This window comes from Podarcis vaucheri (assembly GCF_965113315.1).
Source record: "Podarcis vaucheri genome assembly, chromosome: 11".
Taxonomy (NCBI): domain Eukaryota; kingdom Metazoa; phylum Chordata; class Lepidosauria; order Squamata; family Lacertidae; genus Podarcis; species Podarcis vaucheri.
The window spans coordinates 43,732,299-43,746,257 of NC_138749.1; the positions used below are offsets into that span (position 1 = coordinate 43,732,299).

Consider the following 13,959-nt stretch of genomic DNA (forward strand, 5'->3'; position numbering starts at 1 on the left):
CCTAAATACCAGTAACGGAATATTAATGTTGCCTTGCTGAAACTATACAGCGAACTACAATGTTACGAGTGCTGGGTTTTTTTATTTATTTATAGAGCATGCAGTTTGCTAATGCATTGCAGTCATTGGCGACTGTTTGATATTTCTTTATCTCTGCTCTCACAAAATAACTACGTGTCACAAAATCAAGTAGATGTCACCTAGCAACAGGAAGTGCAGTGCAGGAGCCAAGAAAAGTTCCAGGTTGGGCAGAAAGAAACAGCAAGCGGGGCATCAAGGAGGAGGCATGCATGCGTAAACTGGGTGTCTTAAGAGAATAAAGGCCTCGCAATCCAACAACACCGATGAAAACAACACCGTGGTGAGTATACAGGAAACTTTTAACAAGTGATGGGTGAGCTTTCCCAGGCTTGCTTAAAATTAGGACTTGGTTTAGACCGAGCCCAAATTAGCTCATTTTAAGAGCAAGTCCATTTGGAACTCTCTTAAGCCACCCCCTTCTCATCCTCTCCACAAACCTATGCTACTGACAATGAAAAATGAAGATTTGCAGTAGCAGCAGTGACTAAGACCTAGGACAGGTATGAGAAACCTGTCGCCCTCCAGATATTGTTGGATTCCAACCATCAGCCCCAAGCCAATGTTTCTGGGGTGATAGAATTTGTAATCCAACAGCATTGGGAGAGCTGCAGGTTCCCCCATCCCTTACCCTAGAATGTTGGAGGAACAGTGGATTGGACACCAGGATCCATGAGAATTATTATTTCCCAGGGCTTATTGCCCCTTTGTAAGGTCTTGGTGCTCAAATGCTGATGGAAGTGATGGAAGAAAGCCACAGCTGCAGCCTATTCCATTCTTGCTGCCTTCACCAGGTACCTTTCAGCAGGAAAGAAAGGGAGTTGGCTCTGGCAGCAGGGATGGAACAGATCACAGCTAAGCAATTTGGCCTTTGGGCTAAAAAAATGTCCCGCGTGGCACGTGTAATGCCCCAATCAAAGTTATACTAGACCTGCAGCAGAACTACACACATTTGGCATACAAGATTGCAGTTAATGCTTTTTGGTAATGTCAGATACAATCTTCACTGACTATAGAGAGAGCTTGATAATCTGTTCAAATCCTTAAAAAGCAAGGAACCCTCTGTGGTGTGGCCAGCAAACCTGTATTATTTAAACCTGCACCACCTTATTCTACTCCCCCCCTCCAGATTTTTACACTATAATTTCAATAGTTCATAATTGTGGATATCAATCTACAGATAAAATTCTGAGTACTGTACAGCAGTTCCATGCCACCAATAGAATGCATCACTTCTCAGGTGTTTGACATCATGTTTTACCCTTTTATTTCCAACCTACCTTACTCCAAAGGTCACCTGGGCTAGCTTTTGCATTACACTCTTCTTCACTTAAATTTCATTATTTCTAATGCTTACTGGCAATGTATTACTGGTAATCTATGTAAGAACCCTATATATGGTTTATATGTTTTAATTGTACACCTAAATATGTCAAAGTGTACTTACCTTCCAAGTATTTTCAGCATGCAGCTTTCTACATAGGACCATCAGGTCAGTTGCTGTGCAAACAAATAGATGGACACATGTCTAGTATCAGAAATGGCAACATTAAGAAACCAAAGGAAGATAATTTTGGTCTCCTGGGATATTCCACTGTTCTCCAACTAAGTGATTTCAAAGGGGACTGCAGCATGAAATTGCTGAACTGGAACTCATCAGGAAATATTGAATATATCAAGTTCATTATCTTGAACTAAGATAATGGTTTCCTGTCCCACCAGAGGTGTCAATTCATCCATCAATCCAAGGGATGACAGTCTCACCAGCCCCTGCTCTCGTGCATAGTCACTTTGTATGAATTTTACTTACAATTGCCATATCCTGTATTATTTACATTTCATTGTCCTTAGACCCCACTGTTTCCATCCCTACTTCTCTACACGTGTGTAGACATGTATATGCATATACATGTATTAGAGGTGACGTGAGTTCAAGAGCTAAGGTGTGTAACAACTGGTAATTCATTATAAGCATGGTCAGACTGTGTGCACATAATCCACAAGGCACAGTAAATGGGTGCAATGGCTGGTTGTTATGCACATGAGCCATTCAGCTCATATTACCCCTGAGATATATGTCTGCACGTTCTCCAATGGAGGATAACACTCCTTGCATGTGAAGCAGACTCTAGCCTACAAAAGCTTTGATTTGCTTTGAATATGATAGGACAAATGCACATTTGCAAATATGTGCATCATATCACACGGCACACTCCTTAGGGAGTTGTGATGGGTTCCGTGGAAGTTTTGTGGGCAACCTGGGTTGGCCTTTGCCTAGTGTGTGAAACTGCCCATGCTGAGCCTCGCGAAAGCATGTGATACTCGACCAATGGGGTTGATTGATACTTAGGTCCAGAACCCCAAATCATCCTCTTGTATCATAGGAGCCAACTCCTAGGGGCCAAGATCCCTTCGCCTCCCCCTCAATAAAATATTTGAGGGGGCCCGCGCCCCATTTTTATGGGCATCGCCATTCAAAAGCGGTGTCACTGTGTGTGTGTGTGTGTGTGTGTGTGTGTGTGTGTGTGTGTGTGCTGGATCTTGTGATCGATTATGCAGGGCGGAGCTTCCTTGACACCCACCCACCCCAATATTTCATTCATGTTCGCACCCCTGTTTCGAATCCAAAGGAAATCGCCTTTTGCGCGGGACTGGTGGCTTTGCAACCCGACCCTCGTAGAGAAAGGAGTTACGAGGATGGCGAGGGGTCTCTCTCTAATTTGCTCCCATTGCTGAAGCGCCCAAGAGTGGAGCGGAGTGTGGAGCGCGAGCCGCCTCCCACCACCGGGGCGAGGAAGGCGGGGCGCATTAGGGCCCTGCGGGAAAGCGCCCCAAGCGGGGTCCCTCTGCCCGGCTTGTCTGGGTCTCGCATACACACCCCGCCCGCCCGCGCGCGCCGAGAGTGGCTGGCAGGCAGGCAGGCAGGCAGGGCAGTGGCTGCGCTGAGCCGAGCCCGGGACGGCTTCCAGCCGCCGCTGCCTTCGTGTGTTGCGATGGCAGCGGCGGCGGCAACCCCCTCATTCGACGAAAGGAACCTCTGAAGCCCGCCCGGCTCCCTCCACCATCCGTCCACTTGGCACACACGCGCGCGCATTCACTCATACACGCAGGGGTAGAGAGAGAGAGAGAGGCGCGCGCCCTCTCGCCTTCCCTCACGTTACGCGCTGCGCCCAACCTCAACTTGCCCTCCTCGTTAGGCAGCTGCCAAGAAGACGCGAAAGGTGGGCTTCTGCTCGGCCAGAGCCGCTTCTCTTCGGGGCGACGCCCCCCCCTCCACACACACACACACACACTTTCGGTGTGTCCGGGCGCGCGCGCGCTAGAGGTGGCGCGCGCGCGCTCCTCCCGCAGCCTCCTCCCCAGCTCCCTTTCCGTTCCGCCAGTCTCCGAGCGCCTCTCTTGCTGCTGCTGCTGCGCCCGCCTCGAAGTTTGGCCGGCAGCTCCGGCTCCTCAGGCAGCCGCCGCCGGCAGCGCCAGCAAGCAGCGCCGCTCTCTCGGAGCCACCGCCGAGTCCGCCTCTCTCGCTTAGCCGCCGCTTTGTTCCTCTCGCTCCCCCTCAGCCCCTGAGGAGCCGGACGCCCGCGCCGCTGCCGCGCGCCGCAGCATGCTGAAAGTCACCATGCCCTCGTCGTCGTCGTCTTCGTCGTCGCCCTCCTCCGCCCCCACCTCGTCCACCGCCGCCCCCGCCCCGACCTCGGGCCGGCCCGGGGGCGCCCCTGCCGCCGCCGCCGCCGGCCCCACCGTCGTCCCGGACTACTGGATCGACGGCTCCAACAGAGACACCTTGGCCGACTATTACGACCTGGAGTCGGAGCTGGGACGGTGAGGAGGCGGGAGATTGGCGCGGGCGCCGCCGGGGAAGAGGAGGTGGCGGGGCGTGAGGGGAGGAAAGCTGTGCAGGGCTCTCGGGAGGGCAACATCCTGGGTGCTGCTGCTGCCTCTTGCTGGCGCGTCAGGGTGGCGGCAGCGGCGGCGGCTGCCCCCTTATCACTAGGCAGGGTGGCGCTGGGGTGCCCAGGCTGAGGGAGGCGTTCCTGGACAAAGCGGGGCGGGGGGCGGCCAAGGGAGGGGAGGGGAGGAGGAGCTGTTGGTGCAGCAGCAGCAGCAGCCGGGGCGCTTGTCGCCAGGCGAGGCAATGCAGGGGGCACAGCAGGGCCGGCGAAGTCCCGCGCGGTGCAAGGGATTGTGGGGGTGCGCGGAGCGGTCCAGGCAGAGACCGAGAGATCGTGGTTCCGCAGAGAGGAGACATTCCTAGACAGCCGTGTGGGCGGCCAGCAGTCTCGCTTGAGAGCGGGGGTGGGGAGGGGAAAGACGGCCAGGTGGCGCTGGCGACTGGAGAGTTAGGACCACAGGAGCCAACTCCTAGGGGCCGAGGATCCCTTCGATCCTCCCGATAAATGAAGGGTCCGCGCACCCTCCCCCCAGTTGATGAGCATTGCTATTCAAATGGTATGTGTCTTGTGATCAGTTATGCAGGGTGGGGTTTATCCAGTGGCGTAGCGTGGGTTGTCAGCACCCGGGGCAAGGCAAGTAATTTGCGCCCCCTAACCCGTGGATTTGCGCCCCCTAAACCTAACCCCCAGATGTTGCGCCCGGTGCGGACGGCCCCTCCTGCACCCCCCACGCTACGCCACTGGGTTTATCTCTCCCCCACCCCAGTTTTTTTTATTCAAGTTGGCACACCCCTGGTTAGGAAGGAGAAAGTGGTGTGGCAGTTTCAGGGCTTGATCCTGGAAGGCAGAGGGGTATCCCGTCCCTCTGCGGGAGAAGTGGCAAATTGGAGTGGAGAGAGTGGCCACTTATGGCAGAGCGGCAACTGCTTGGCGTCTTTCTCTTGCTGGTGTTGGGGAGCAGGGGTCAGACTGGGGCGAGTGTGCTGGGCTGGTGTCTCAGCGCTTCTGCTCAGCAGCCACACACCGCCAAAGATTTCTTCCTCTTCCCCACAAGTCTCCCCTCCTTCCTTCCCTCCCGCCCACCAACCCTCTTATATTGAGGGAAGAAAGCTGTAAACGGATCGAGCTGTTGCCCCTTGTTTCACATGTGTAGGAGGCAGTATTGAAAGATGCGCCATCTGTAGCGCTCTAATAGGAGATGGAAAATCTATTCTCTCTCTTTTTTTAACCCACATACAGATTTGGGTAAGCAGCATCATTATTTTATCCACGTTAAACTTATTGTTATCGTATGGAGGCAAGTGACACTGAAAATGGAATTTAAATACTGGTTTGGATTTGCGGTTCTGTCAGTAGGTGCTAGAGAGTGGGAATGAATCATTTAAAGCAGTTGAAAGGAAGAATAATAAAGTGATGCCCTAGTTCAAAGAAATGAACAGCCTAGCACTAATTATCTGGGAAGAGGCTAAGCTTGCAGCGTCGTTTTCTGAAACATGAAGAAATGTTTTGCAAATACCATCTCAAGAGCATTATTATTCTGGATAATTATTTAACGGTAACAGCTGTTGCATACTTATGACTTGACAGAACATTTGTGTTTGCGTGGATCAAGCATTTCCAAAAATCCTGTGTTCCTCGTGAATTGAGGGGGTATGCGTGTCAACCTGCAATCTAAACAGGATGGGAGAAAGGTAGAAACCCACAGGGTTTTCTTTTGGAAAACAGTATTCGTTTTAAGTAGAAAGATTCAAGTTTAATTTTTTTACAGGCGAAAAATGTTTAGAACATTTCTCTAACCTTCTCCATCTCATCTGAAAGTAGCTTCCTCCTGAAGCAATATTTTATTTAATTGTGGAGAGTTTGTGAAAACACCAACCTTTGGTTTAGCTGGTGGGCCAGTATTTTAGTTGGCTAATGGTGGGGCGATAAGTGAGTGCAGCAGCTTCCCACTCAGAACTCTGAGGAAGACGGTGCTGTCATGTGACATCCCTTTCCACACGCATTGATACAAGTGTAAAAGGAGTTTTCAGCGCCTTGTCTGTAAAGGCCAAATAAGGTGGGGTAAGAACATCAGGGAAGTCAATGAAGGGAAAAAGAAAAAATATCAATTAATAGCCTGTTCCAGTGCTGAATAATCCAGGGGTCGCTTTAGTGATATGCAACTGGAAATCTCAGCTGAAAACATTTATGTATTTTACTATTAAAATATTTTAAAACTACCCACCATCTTTTCAGACCCCAGGGTGGTATACAATCGGCATTGTTATAATACAGCTGTATGCCATTGGTACCTGACACTTCACAATCATCACGAAATCAAGTTGCCAAAACTCTATTAACCCTGTGTATGTTTACTCAGAAATAAGCTCCACTGTGTGCAGTGAAACTTACTTCCTGATAAGTTTATACAGTCATACCTCGGGTTACAGATGCTTCGGGTTGCACATTTTCGGGTTGCGCACCGCGTTTTCGGGTTGCGCACCGCGCCAAACCCGGAAGTACCAGAATAGGTTACTTCTGGGTTTTGGCACCCGCGCATGCACAGAAGCACTAAATCGAATCACAACGTGCGCAGAAGCGGTGCTGCAGGTTGCGAACGCTGAGGGTTGCGAATGTGCCTCCTGCACAGATCACGTTCACAACCTGAGCATCCACTGTATAGGATTGCAGCGTAAGTCATTCATGCAGTTTCTAACTTTCTTATTCAATATGGGATGAAGAGCAAAGACCCTCCAGTGAGTTGCCATTTGACAAACTGCACCTATATCCATAGCTGTCAACTTACAGATTTGAAAATAAGGGACCAGTAGCCTCAAAAATAAGGGATCAGCAGCAAAAATAAGGGATTTTAGTCAACCAGCAGCCAAATGAAGCCTCAAGCAGTGGTTCCCACAGCGCAGCAACCCGACAAAGGGGATGCAGCAGGGGAAACCACTGCCACCTCTCCGCTGGGAAGCTCTGAGCAAAGGCGAGTCCCCAGGCAACGCGGTCGATTTGATTGGCACAAGGCATGCAAGCTCCACCCCCCCAGTCATTCTTAGACTCCTTATTGGGTGAGCAACGCAGCCAAGCAACACAGTTGGAGCCTCCCTCCTCCCTGTCCAGCAGGGAGGGAGGGAGAGGAGCTGCTTCCTTTGAAACCCGGGAAATTTAAGGGACATCATCAATAAGGGACAGCAACGGGACACAGTGCTGGGATAAGGGACTGTCCCACCAAATAAGGGATGCTTGACAGCTATGCCTATATCCCATTCCATCCGTACTCCTGAAACGTGTCTCATGGCATCTCAGTGCTATGAAACACTGCCTTCCTCTTTTTGCTGCAGAATTAGATTGTAATGAAAGTAGCACTATGATGGCTGCCTGGCATCTGCAGAGAGAGGGAAGTAGGAGCAATGGCAGAAGCAGAGCTGGGAGAACAGAAGTCACTGGGTAGGAGCCAGTGGAGTTGAACTAGGTAGAAAAAGCCTGGATGAGCAGAGTGGGGGGGGGGGGAATAGGTAAGCATCCACATATATATATATATATTAACTAGACTTTGTTAAAGCATAAAGTCAATCATATCTAAATACAAAACCACGTCATGGGGCAATTCCCATTCTCAGTGGCTTATATTGACAGGTGCCTTTTTATAACCTATTTTAGAAGTGCATGAAATAGTTACATTATGATATTGGGACTATGTGTAGGTTAAAATACACTTTAAGCATCCCTTCTTATGTGGGAGAGAGGACATACCTGCAAACATGCATCATTTTATTTAAAACCATGCTCTAGGAGGCTTACAAGATAAAAACAAAACAATTCAAACACAACAAAAGTAGTTGTAAACAATAAATAAAACATCAAAAAAGCACACAGCCAAACTGAACACTTTCCATATGAATCATAATAAAGATACAAAATAAACACACAAATTTAATATCAATAGCAGCAATAAAATTCTCTAAACAATACCCCCAACCTGAATCTGTTCAGCAGCCTCAGCGTTTGTAGCTGGAGTCAGTCACAGTCCCACCCTCCCAGGCCAGGAATCACAGCCAAGATGGAGAACAAGAGCAGAAACACACTTTGATTCCATATAAACTGTTAAAAACATGGAATAAAATAAATTTAAGACCAGATATTTGGTCATATCTGTATTAAAGTCTTGTAATATGGGAAACTCATTATAAATTGTTGCTATGGTAGTATCTAACACCAGATAGACTTAATAAAATCTATTCCAACATACAGTTTGAACGTTGAAAGTTTTCTGGCACCAGTGCGCACTAACCTCATTTGTGGCAGAAGTTTAAGAAGGCATATGATTTTTGGAGGCAAATAATATGTACCATGAAATAAGTGGTGTGGATTGCACTGGGACTTTGTCCAATGTTGCTTTTGTTTAAATACATTTTCCCACTGTCTGGGTGATAATGAAAGTTCTAACTCTTTATTCCAATCATCCCTTACTGTCTGTGTATTGAACTTTTGTATTGTTAATATATATCTATAAAAAGCAATTGCTGGCTTTTTTTTTTTTTTTTGAATGAGTTGTCCAATTGCTCCAATATCTCAGGTATCTTGGAAGCTGAAAGGGCTGATGGACCAAACACACTTGGTTAGGAGATGTTGTAATTTAAGATATTGCCATTGGGCTGCATCTGATAGATGATATACTTGTCTTAAAATAGCAAAAGTATAAAATTCATCTTCCCCATCTATCAGTTGGTCCAATGTCAAAACACCTGCTTTCATCCAATTTTTCCATATCATCATCTTTTTTTGCAATTCTTAGTGTGGGGTTTCCCAACAGAGTAAGTTTAACATGTAAAAATGAGTCAAATTTGTTTTTATTAGCCAATATATTCCATTTTTTTTTCCAGAGTCACTTGAGACTTCAATTTTTTCAATCCTAGTATTGTCCAACCAACCAAAGGTGCTATGTACATATATTGTAGGGTTGTCCGCATCAGAAAATTAGGGCCAACAGTGGGATTCCAATATTTAGTACTTGACTGTATGTAAGCTTAGTGATATAATTCCAAATTTGGGATTCCAAAACCACCTTTTAAAATTTGTAGCTGCATTCTCTGCAAGGATATTCTTGGTGTTGCTGAGCCCCAAAGGCATTTCCTAAACAACGAGTTTATCTTTTGAAAATATGATTCAGATATAAAAACTGGAAGTCCTTTCAGGATGTAAATGAATCTGGGAATAATATTCATTTTGAGAGCATTCACTCTTCCCCAAAGGGAATTTGTTTTTGTAAATAATGAATTATCCCCTTCTTGTTTTGTAATTAACATAATCATTCTCTTAAAATAATAATAAAAAATAAAAAATGCCTACGTATGAAAATATAAAAGTGTTCCATATCAAGGAGCGTGCTTATAAAACAGTTCTACTCTTTCTCCCTATAAACAATTTGACAGTAAAAATTTTGTGCCATACTAAATCTGAACTGGCACAGTTACTTGACTTATTCATTCCAGAAGGTATTAAACTTTCATGGGTGAAGTTTCAAAGCTCTATAGCTCATATTTTAATGTTTTACATGGATTCATAATTTAGTCGTATATATCTGTAATATGGTGTTAATATTTAAAGCACACAGAGTTCTGGGAATAGTGGTGAAGACATTAGAGTGTACATCTATCTTACACAGTTATGATGAAGTTATTTCTTGCTAGCAAAATCTCCTTTTGCAAAACACTTTAGCAATATATTCTAGAAACGCCAGATACTGTACATAAAAAGTTCTGATTTATTTTGCTTTGGAGCTTATTGTTAAGCCAGTCATTATCAGTTGAACAATCCCAAGCAAGGTTTTGTTAAAATGTAAGTTGTTTTATACATGAGAATGCAATTTGCTTCTAAAGAAACCTACATTTCTGGAATGCCCATTTGTTTTTCCTTCTGTTCCCCCCCCTCCCATTTTAACCCTACTGACTGAGAGTGAGTGTTGTATTTGAGTCCTGTTTCCTGTGGATATTTGGGTGGTTACTATGAGAATAGGGTGCTGGCCTGATGCAACTATTCTCATGATCATGGTAGAAGCTCAAGTATGGTTTATTATTGGTGTCACCAGTTGTGTTTGAAGGACCAAAATGCTATCCCGCCCCCCCCCCGCCCCAACTCTGGTCACAAAACATGACCATCAACACATCAATGCTGCACACATCAGATCACAAAGTAGCAAAATAGGCAATAACAACAACAACATTGTGTTCTCCTGTAAGAATATTTGCCTGAAAACAAATTTTAAAAAGCTGCAATTGACTCAGGAAGTAATTTAGAAATCTTATTCACATGTAAGGATGCATAACATTTACCTGGGATGAAGTGAGGATTACCTCTGACATGTACAAGATTGCACTATAATTCACTTTCATCCTACCATTGTGATCTCTGATGCCCCAGAAAGATAAGAGCATATGTGAGAGAGTGAAAGAGATAATGAGAACTTTCCCAGGATCTCAGCCAGGCAAAAGCTTTCATTTACTAGATATTCAGCTGGAGTTAAGCTAGAAGGTATGTGAGTTATCTGGGTAGATTTTGTTCTCTTTCATGGATAAAGCAAGATATAATGGATCAGGTGGCGCTGTGGGTTAAACCACAGAGCCTAGGACTTGCTGAACCACATGAGAAGGCTGGGTTACAATATCTAATGTAGAGCCTACCACTTTAGGATTCCACAACTTCATTCTGCTACTTGTGTAGATCCAGGCTCAGTCTTGTCTTAATATAAGCAATAGCAATGGACAGTAGTCTACTGTTTAGGCAAACCACGGTGCTTCTGCAGTTGATTATGAAATGGCAAAGAGCTGCTTTCAAATGGCACATGTAAATCATGATTCAAACACTCAGTCTTTTGGATCATGGCCAAAGCTAACACCATCCACTTCAGAGAAGGTCTCTACCTTTTTCTAGACATAATGCAAATTCTCAGGATTAGAAGATTTCCCTGTAAACTAGGATACCTCCGGTGCCATCATTGCAGCAATTCAACAACTAATTAATTTCCTTTTAGTTATCAGGTATTCATTCCCTTTCGTGTGTTACCTCTGAGTATTTGGGTCTCTAATCTGGGTTTCTAAAAATGAAGCAGCACTGAACAGTTTGTAAAAAGTATTAGCAGGAAAATGGAAGGCGAAGTACAATTGTTCCAAGACACCATTAGTATATCAGAGGCGGTTCTCTCACTTCCATGTGAGTTACTGCCTGTTTTTCTGCTGAGTTCAACTTAGATATCTTCCATGCATATCTTTCAATACCTTGGTGGGTGTCATAGTTAAAAATTTCTTGATTTTTCCTACCCATGGTGCACAGTACAGCTATAAAAGAAAGAATTTGAATGGCCATAAGATAAGAATAGCTGTAGTCATTGTCGCTGTTTTATCATACTGTGCTTCCAGCTTGTACAAGATCTCCAGTACCTCTTGAAGGAGACTGTGAAACTGGGCCAGTGCTATCTGGGGAACCATAAAACTTGCAATATATTAAAAAGTGAATGAACAAGCCCTTAGAGATTGATCAGCATGAAATGCAATGCTAAATGGATGTTAATGGGCTATCCTTAACTCTCATTAGATTGAGCAACAATCTGCAGTGCAACAATTTAGTCTTTATGGTGCCACAAGACTCTTATTTGCTCAGCCTAAATGTGCATTGTGTACCTTTGTGCATATGGTTCAGAACTTTGCTACCTGCTGAGAAAACCTTTCTTTTGAAGTGGAGAGGGACCATAGAAGTTGAGCATATGCTGTACATGCAGTAGGGTCCTGTTTGCACATCACCCCCAATCTCTGAGCAGTGAGAGATTCCAGGGGGTTCCAGGTGCTTTACGCAAGGTTCATGCTCTCTTTTGGAAATGAGGCAAGGTGGAGATTGTGGTGTATTTATGACCTATGGTTTATGCCTTGTGTGCCTCTTTCTGGCAACTCCTGGCCACTAAGCTGGTACCAAACGTATTGTTCTGCTCTCCTTTGGACCACATCAGTGAGGCCAAGAGGGGGGTCTTGTCATCTGGGCAGCACAGGATCTCCATACACGCTGCTCAGACTTGTGCCCCAGGGAAGTCATTTTGGTGCTGCTAACACAGTGGTTTGACTTTACCACTGGAGGAGGTGCACTCCATTGTCTCTCGAGACAGATGGAAGCCAACAACAGCAACACACAGATATAATCTGAGCCTATAGTGTAGTTCACAGCATTGGCACCCCAAGAGGGACTTGTTTCTCCCATAGCCACAGCCTTGGATCCAAACAGACCTCAACCATTGCTCTCAAACATCTCTCTGACTCTCCTGCTTGCTGCTTTGCTTCTCCTAGTCACATAACTTCCAACTCTAAAACCCTTCTTCCAACTCTGCCTTTGTCTTCAAAAACTAACCATGAATTGAGGGGGCAATTGCTGTCTGGCACAGAGCCCCTCCCCACCTTCACCCCAGGTCATTTCCTCATCAGGAAACTGGCCTGGCTTATGTTTTAACATTTGCTGAATCCAGGGGTTCAGTGTGTGGCACCCAGAAACTCGTGACACGGGGGAGACTGGCACCCACAAACTCAGCCCGAAGTTCAGTCCCTCTCCTCCCCAATTAACAAAAAGGTAACAAAAAGACAGGAAAGACTCAAATGAACGTACCATATTTTTCCGTCTATAAGACTCCCCCTATTTTGGGGGTCTCAGATTTAAGAAGATGGCCTCGGCACTATCTGTGTATAAGAAGCCCCCTAATTTTTGACATTATTTATTAGGGGGGGGAACCTAGTCTTATACACAGAAAAATACACTACTTTCAGTCATTATGTTATTTGTTTAAATATTTATAGACCACACTTTCATATGAAACATTGCAAGGTAGTATACTACCTAAATAGGCAATACTACAGTAAACATAATAAAAATGTCTGACTGCTGAAAATGCCCCATTGGAAGACCTCAGCAATAGAGGTGAAGCATAAGAAGTCAGGTGGTCCTTAGACAATACTAGGCCGGGCTAGATGAACATGTAGCATAAGGCAGCTTCTTCTGAACTGACTTCCCCTCTGAATCCTTGCAGTGCATGATAAAACATAATTGACTCAAAGCACATATGTTATTGAAGAGTCCTGCTGAAGTTCTGAGGTTCTAAACAATTACTCAAGGAAACCCACATTCCAGCACAATGCTCTCCACCAGATGTCCAGCTCTACAATTAATGCACTTCGTTTTTCTTACGCACATGCTCATTTATAAAGCACGAACCTTCAGCCCAGCTTTCCATAGGAAAGAGGTCTTTCTTAACAGCAGCTGTAGCTAGAAAGGATACTACAAAGTCTTCTTCTGCTCTGTTGATCAAGGAGAAAGCCACATGCTATCAAAGGCTGCATAGATGATGCAGACACCAAGTGATCCTGTGGCTTCTGACTGTGCCCACTCATTAAAGCCAGTGTCTGGACTCTCTGAAAGGGAAACTCCTATGTGAGCAATGTTAAGGAATTGCTCATGTGGAAGGAAGCCCTTTCAAATGGGATGGCAACCTGAAAACACAGGTGTTTTGTCGGAAGGATTTTAGTTCAAGTGCAGTGAAATCTCTGAGAGTTTTCCCCCCTAACACCCCCCTTCCCCATTGAATGGCAGTCTTCATTCCCGAATCGGGGGTGGGGGCTGTGAAGGCAAGTGTGCATAGCTATTAGTATCGTGAAAGAAAGCTACATAAGCAAAAGGTAAATGTAGCACGATTTGTCCCAGTTGTGGGGAATAAAATCTTGGAATGTTTGAATATTTAAATACTGAAAAAGTTGGGTATGTGCAATCTGGAGAGGAGATGATTAAGAGGTGATATGATGACCATTTTCAAATACAGTCATACCTTGGAAGTTGAACGGAATCTGTTCTGGAAGCCAGTTTGACTTTCAAAATGTTCAGAAACCAAAGCATGGCTTCTGATTGGCTACAGGAAGCTGTGGAAGCCCAGTCTGACATTCGGGTTACAAAGAACGTTCTCAAACCGGAACACTCA

The 13,959-nt window shown here is 45.5% G+C and overlaps 1 protein-coding gene across 2 annotated transcripts in view; it reads left to right on the forward strand.

Moving 5' to 3' along the window:
* Positions 1-213: 213 nt before the first annotated feature.
* Positions 214-13,959, forward strand: part of CAMK4 (calcium/calmodulin dependent protein kinase IV) — an 85,439-nt gene continuing 71,693 nt past the window's right edge. For both annotated transcript variants that reach the window (XM_082191495.1, XM_082191496.1), the window contains exons 1-2: positions 214-361; positions 3,639-3,900. In XM_082191495.1, the coding sequence (XP_082047621.1) occupies positions 3,683-3,900 (218 nt within the window). In that variant the 5' untranslated portion in view covers positions 214-361; positions 3,639-3,682. The remainder of the gene's footprint in view (positions 362-3,638; positions 3,901-13,959) is intronic.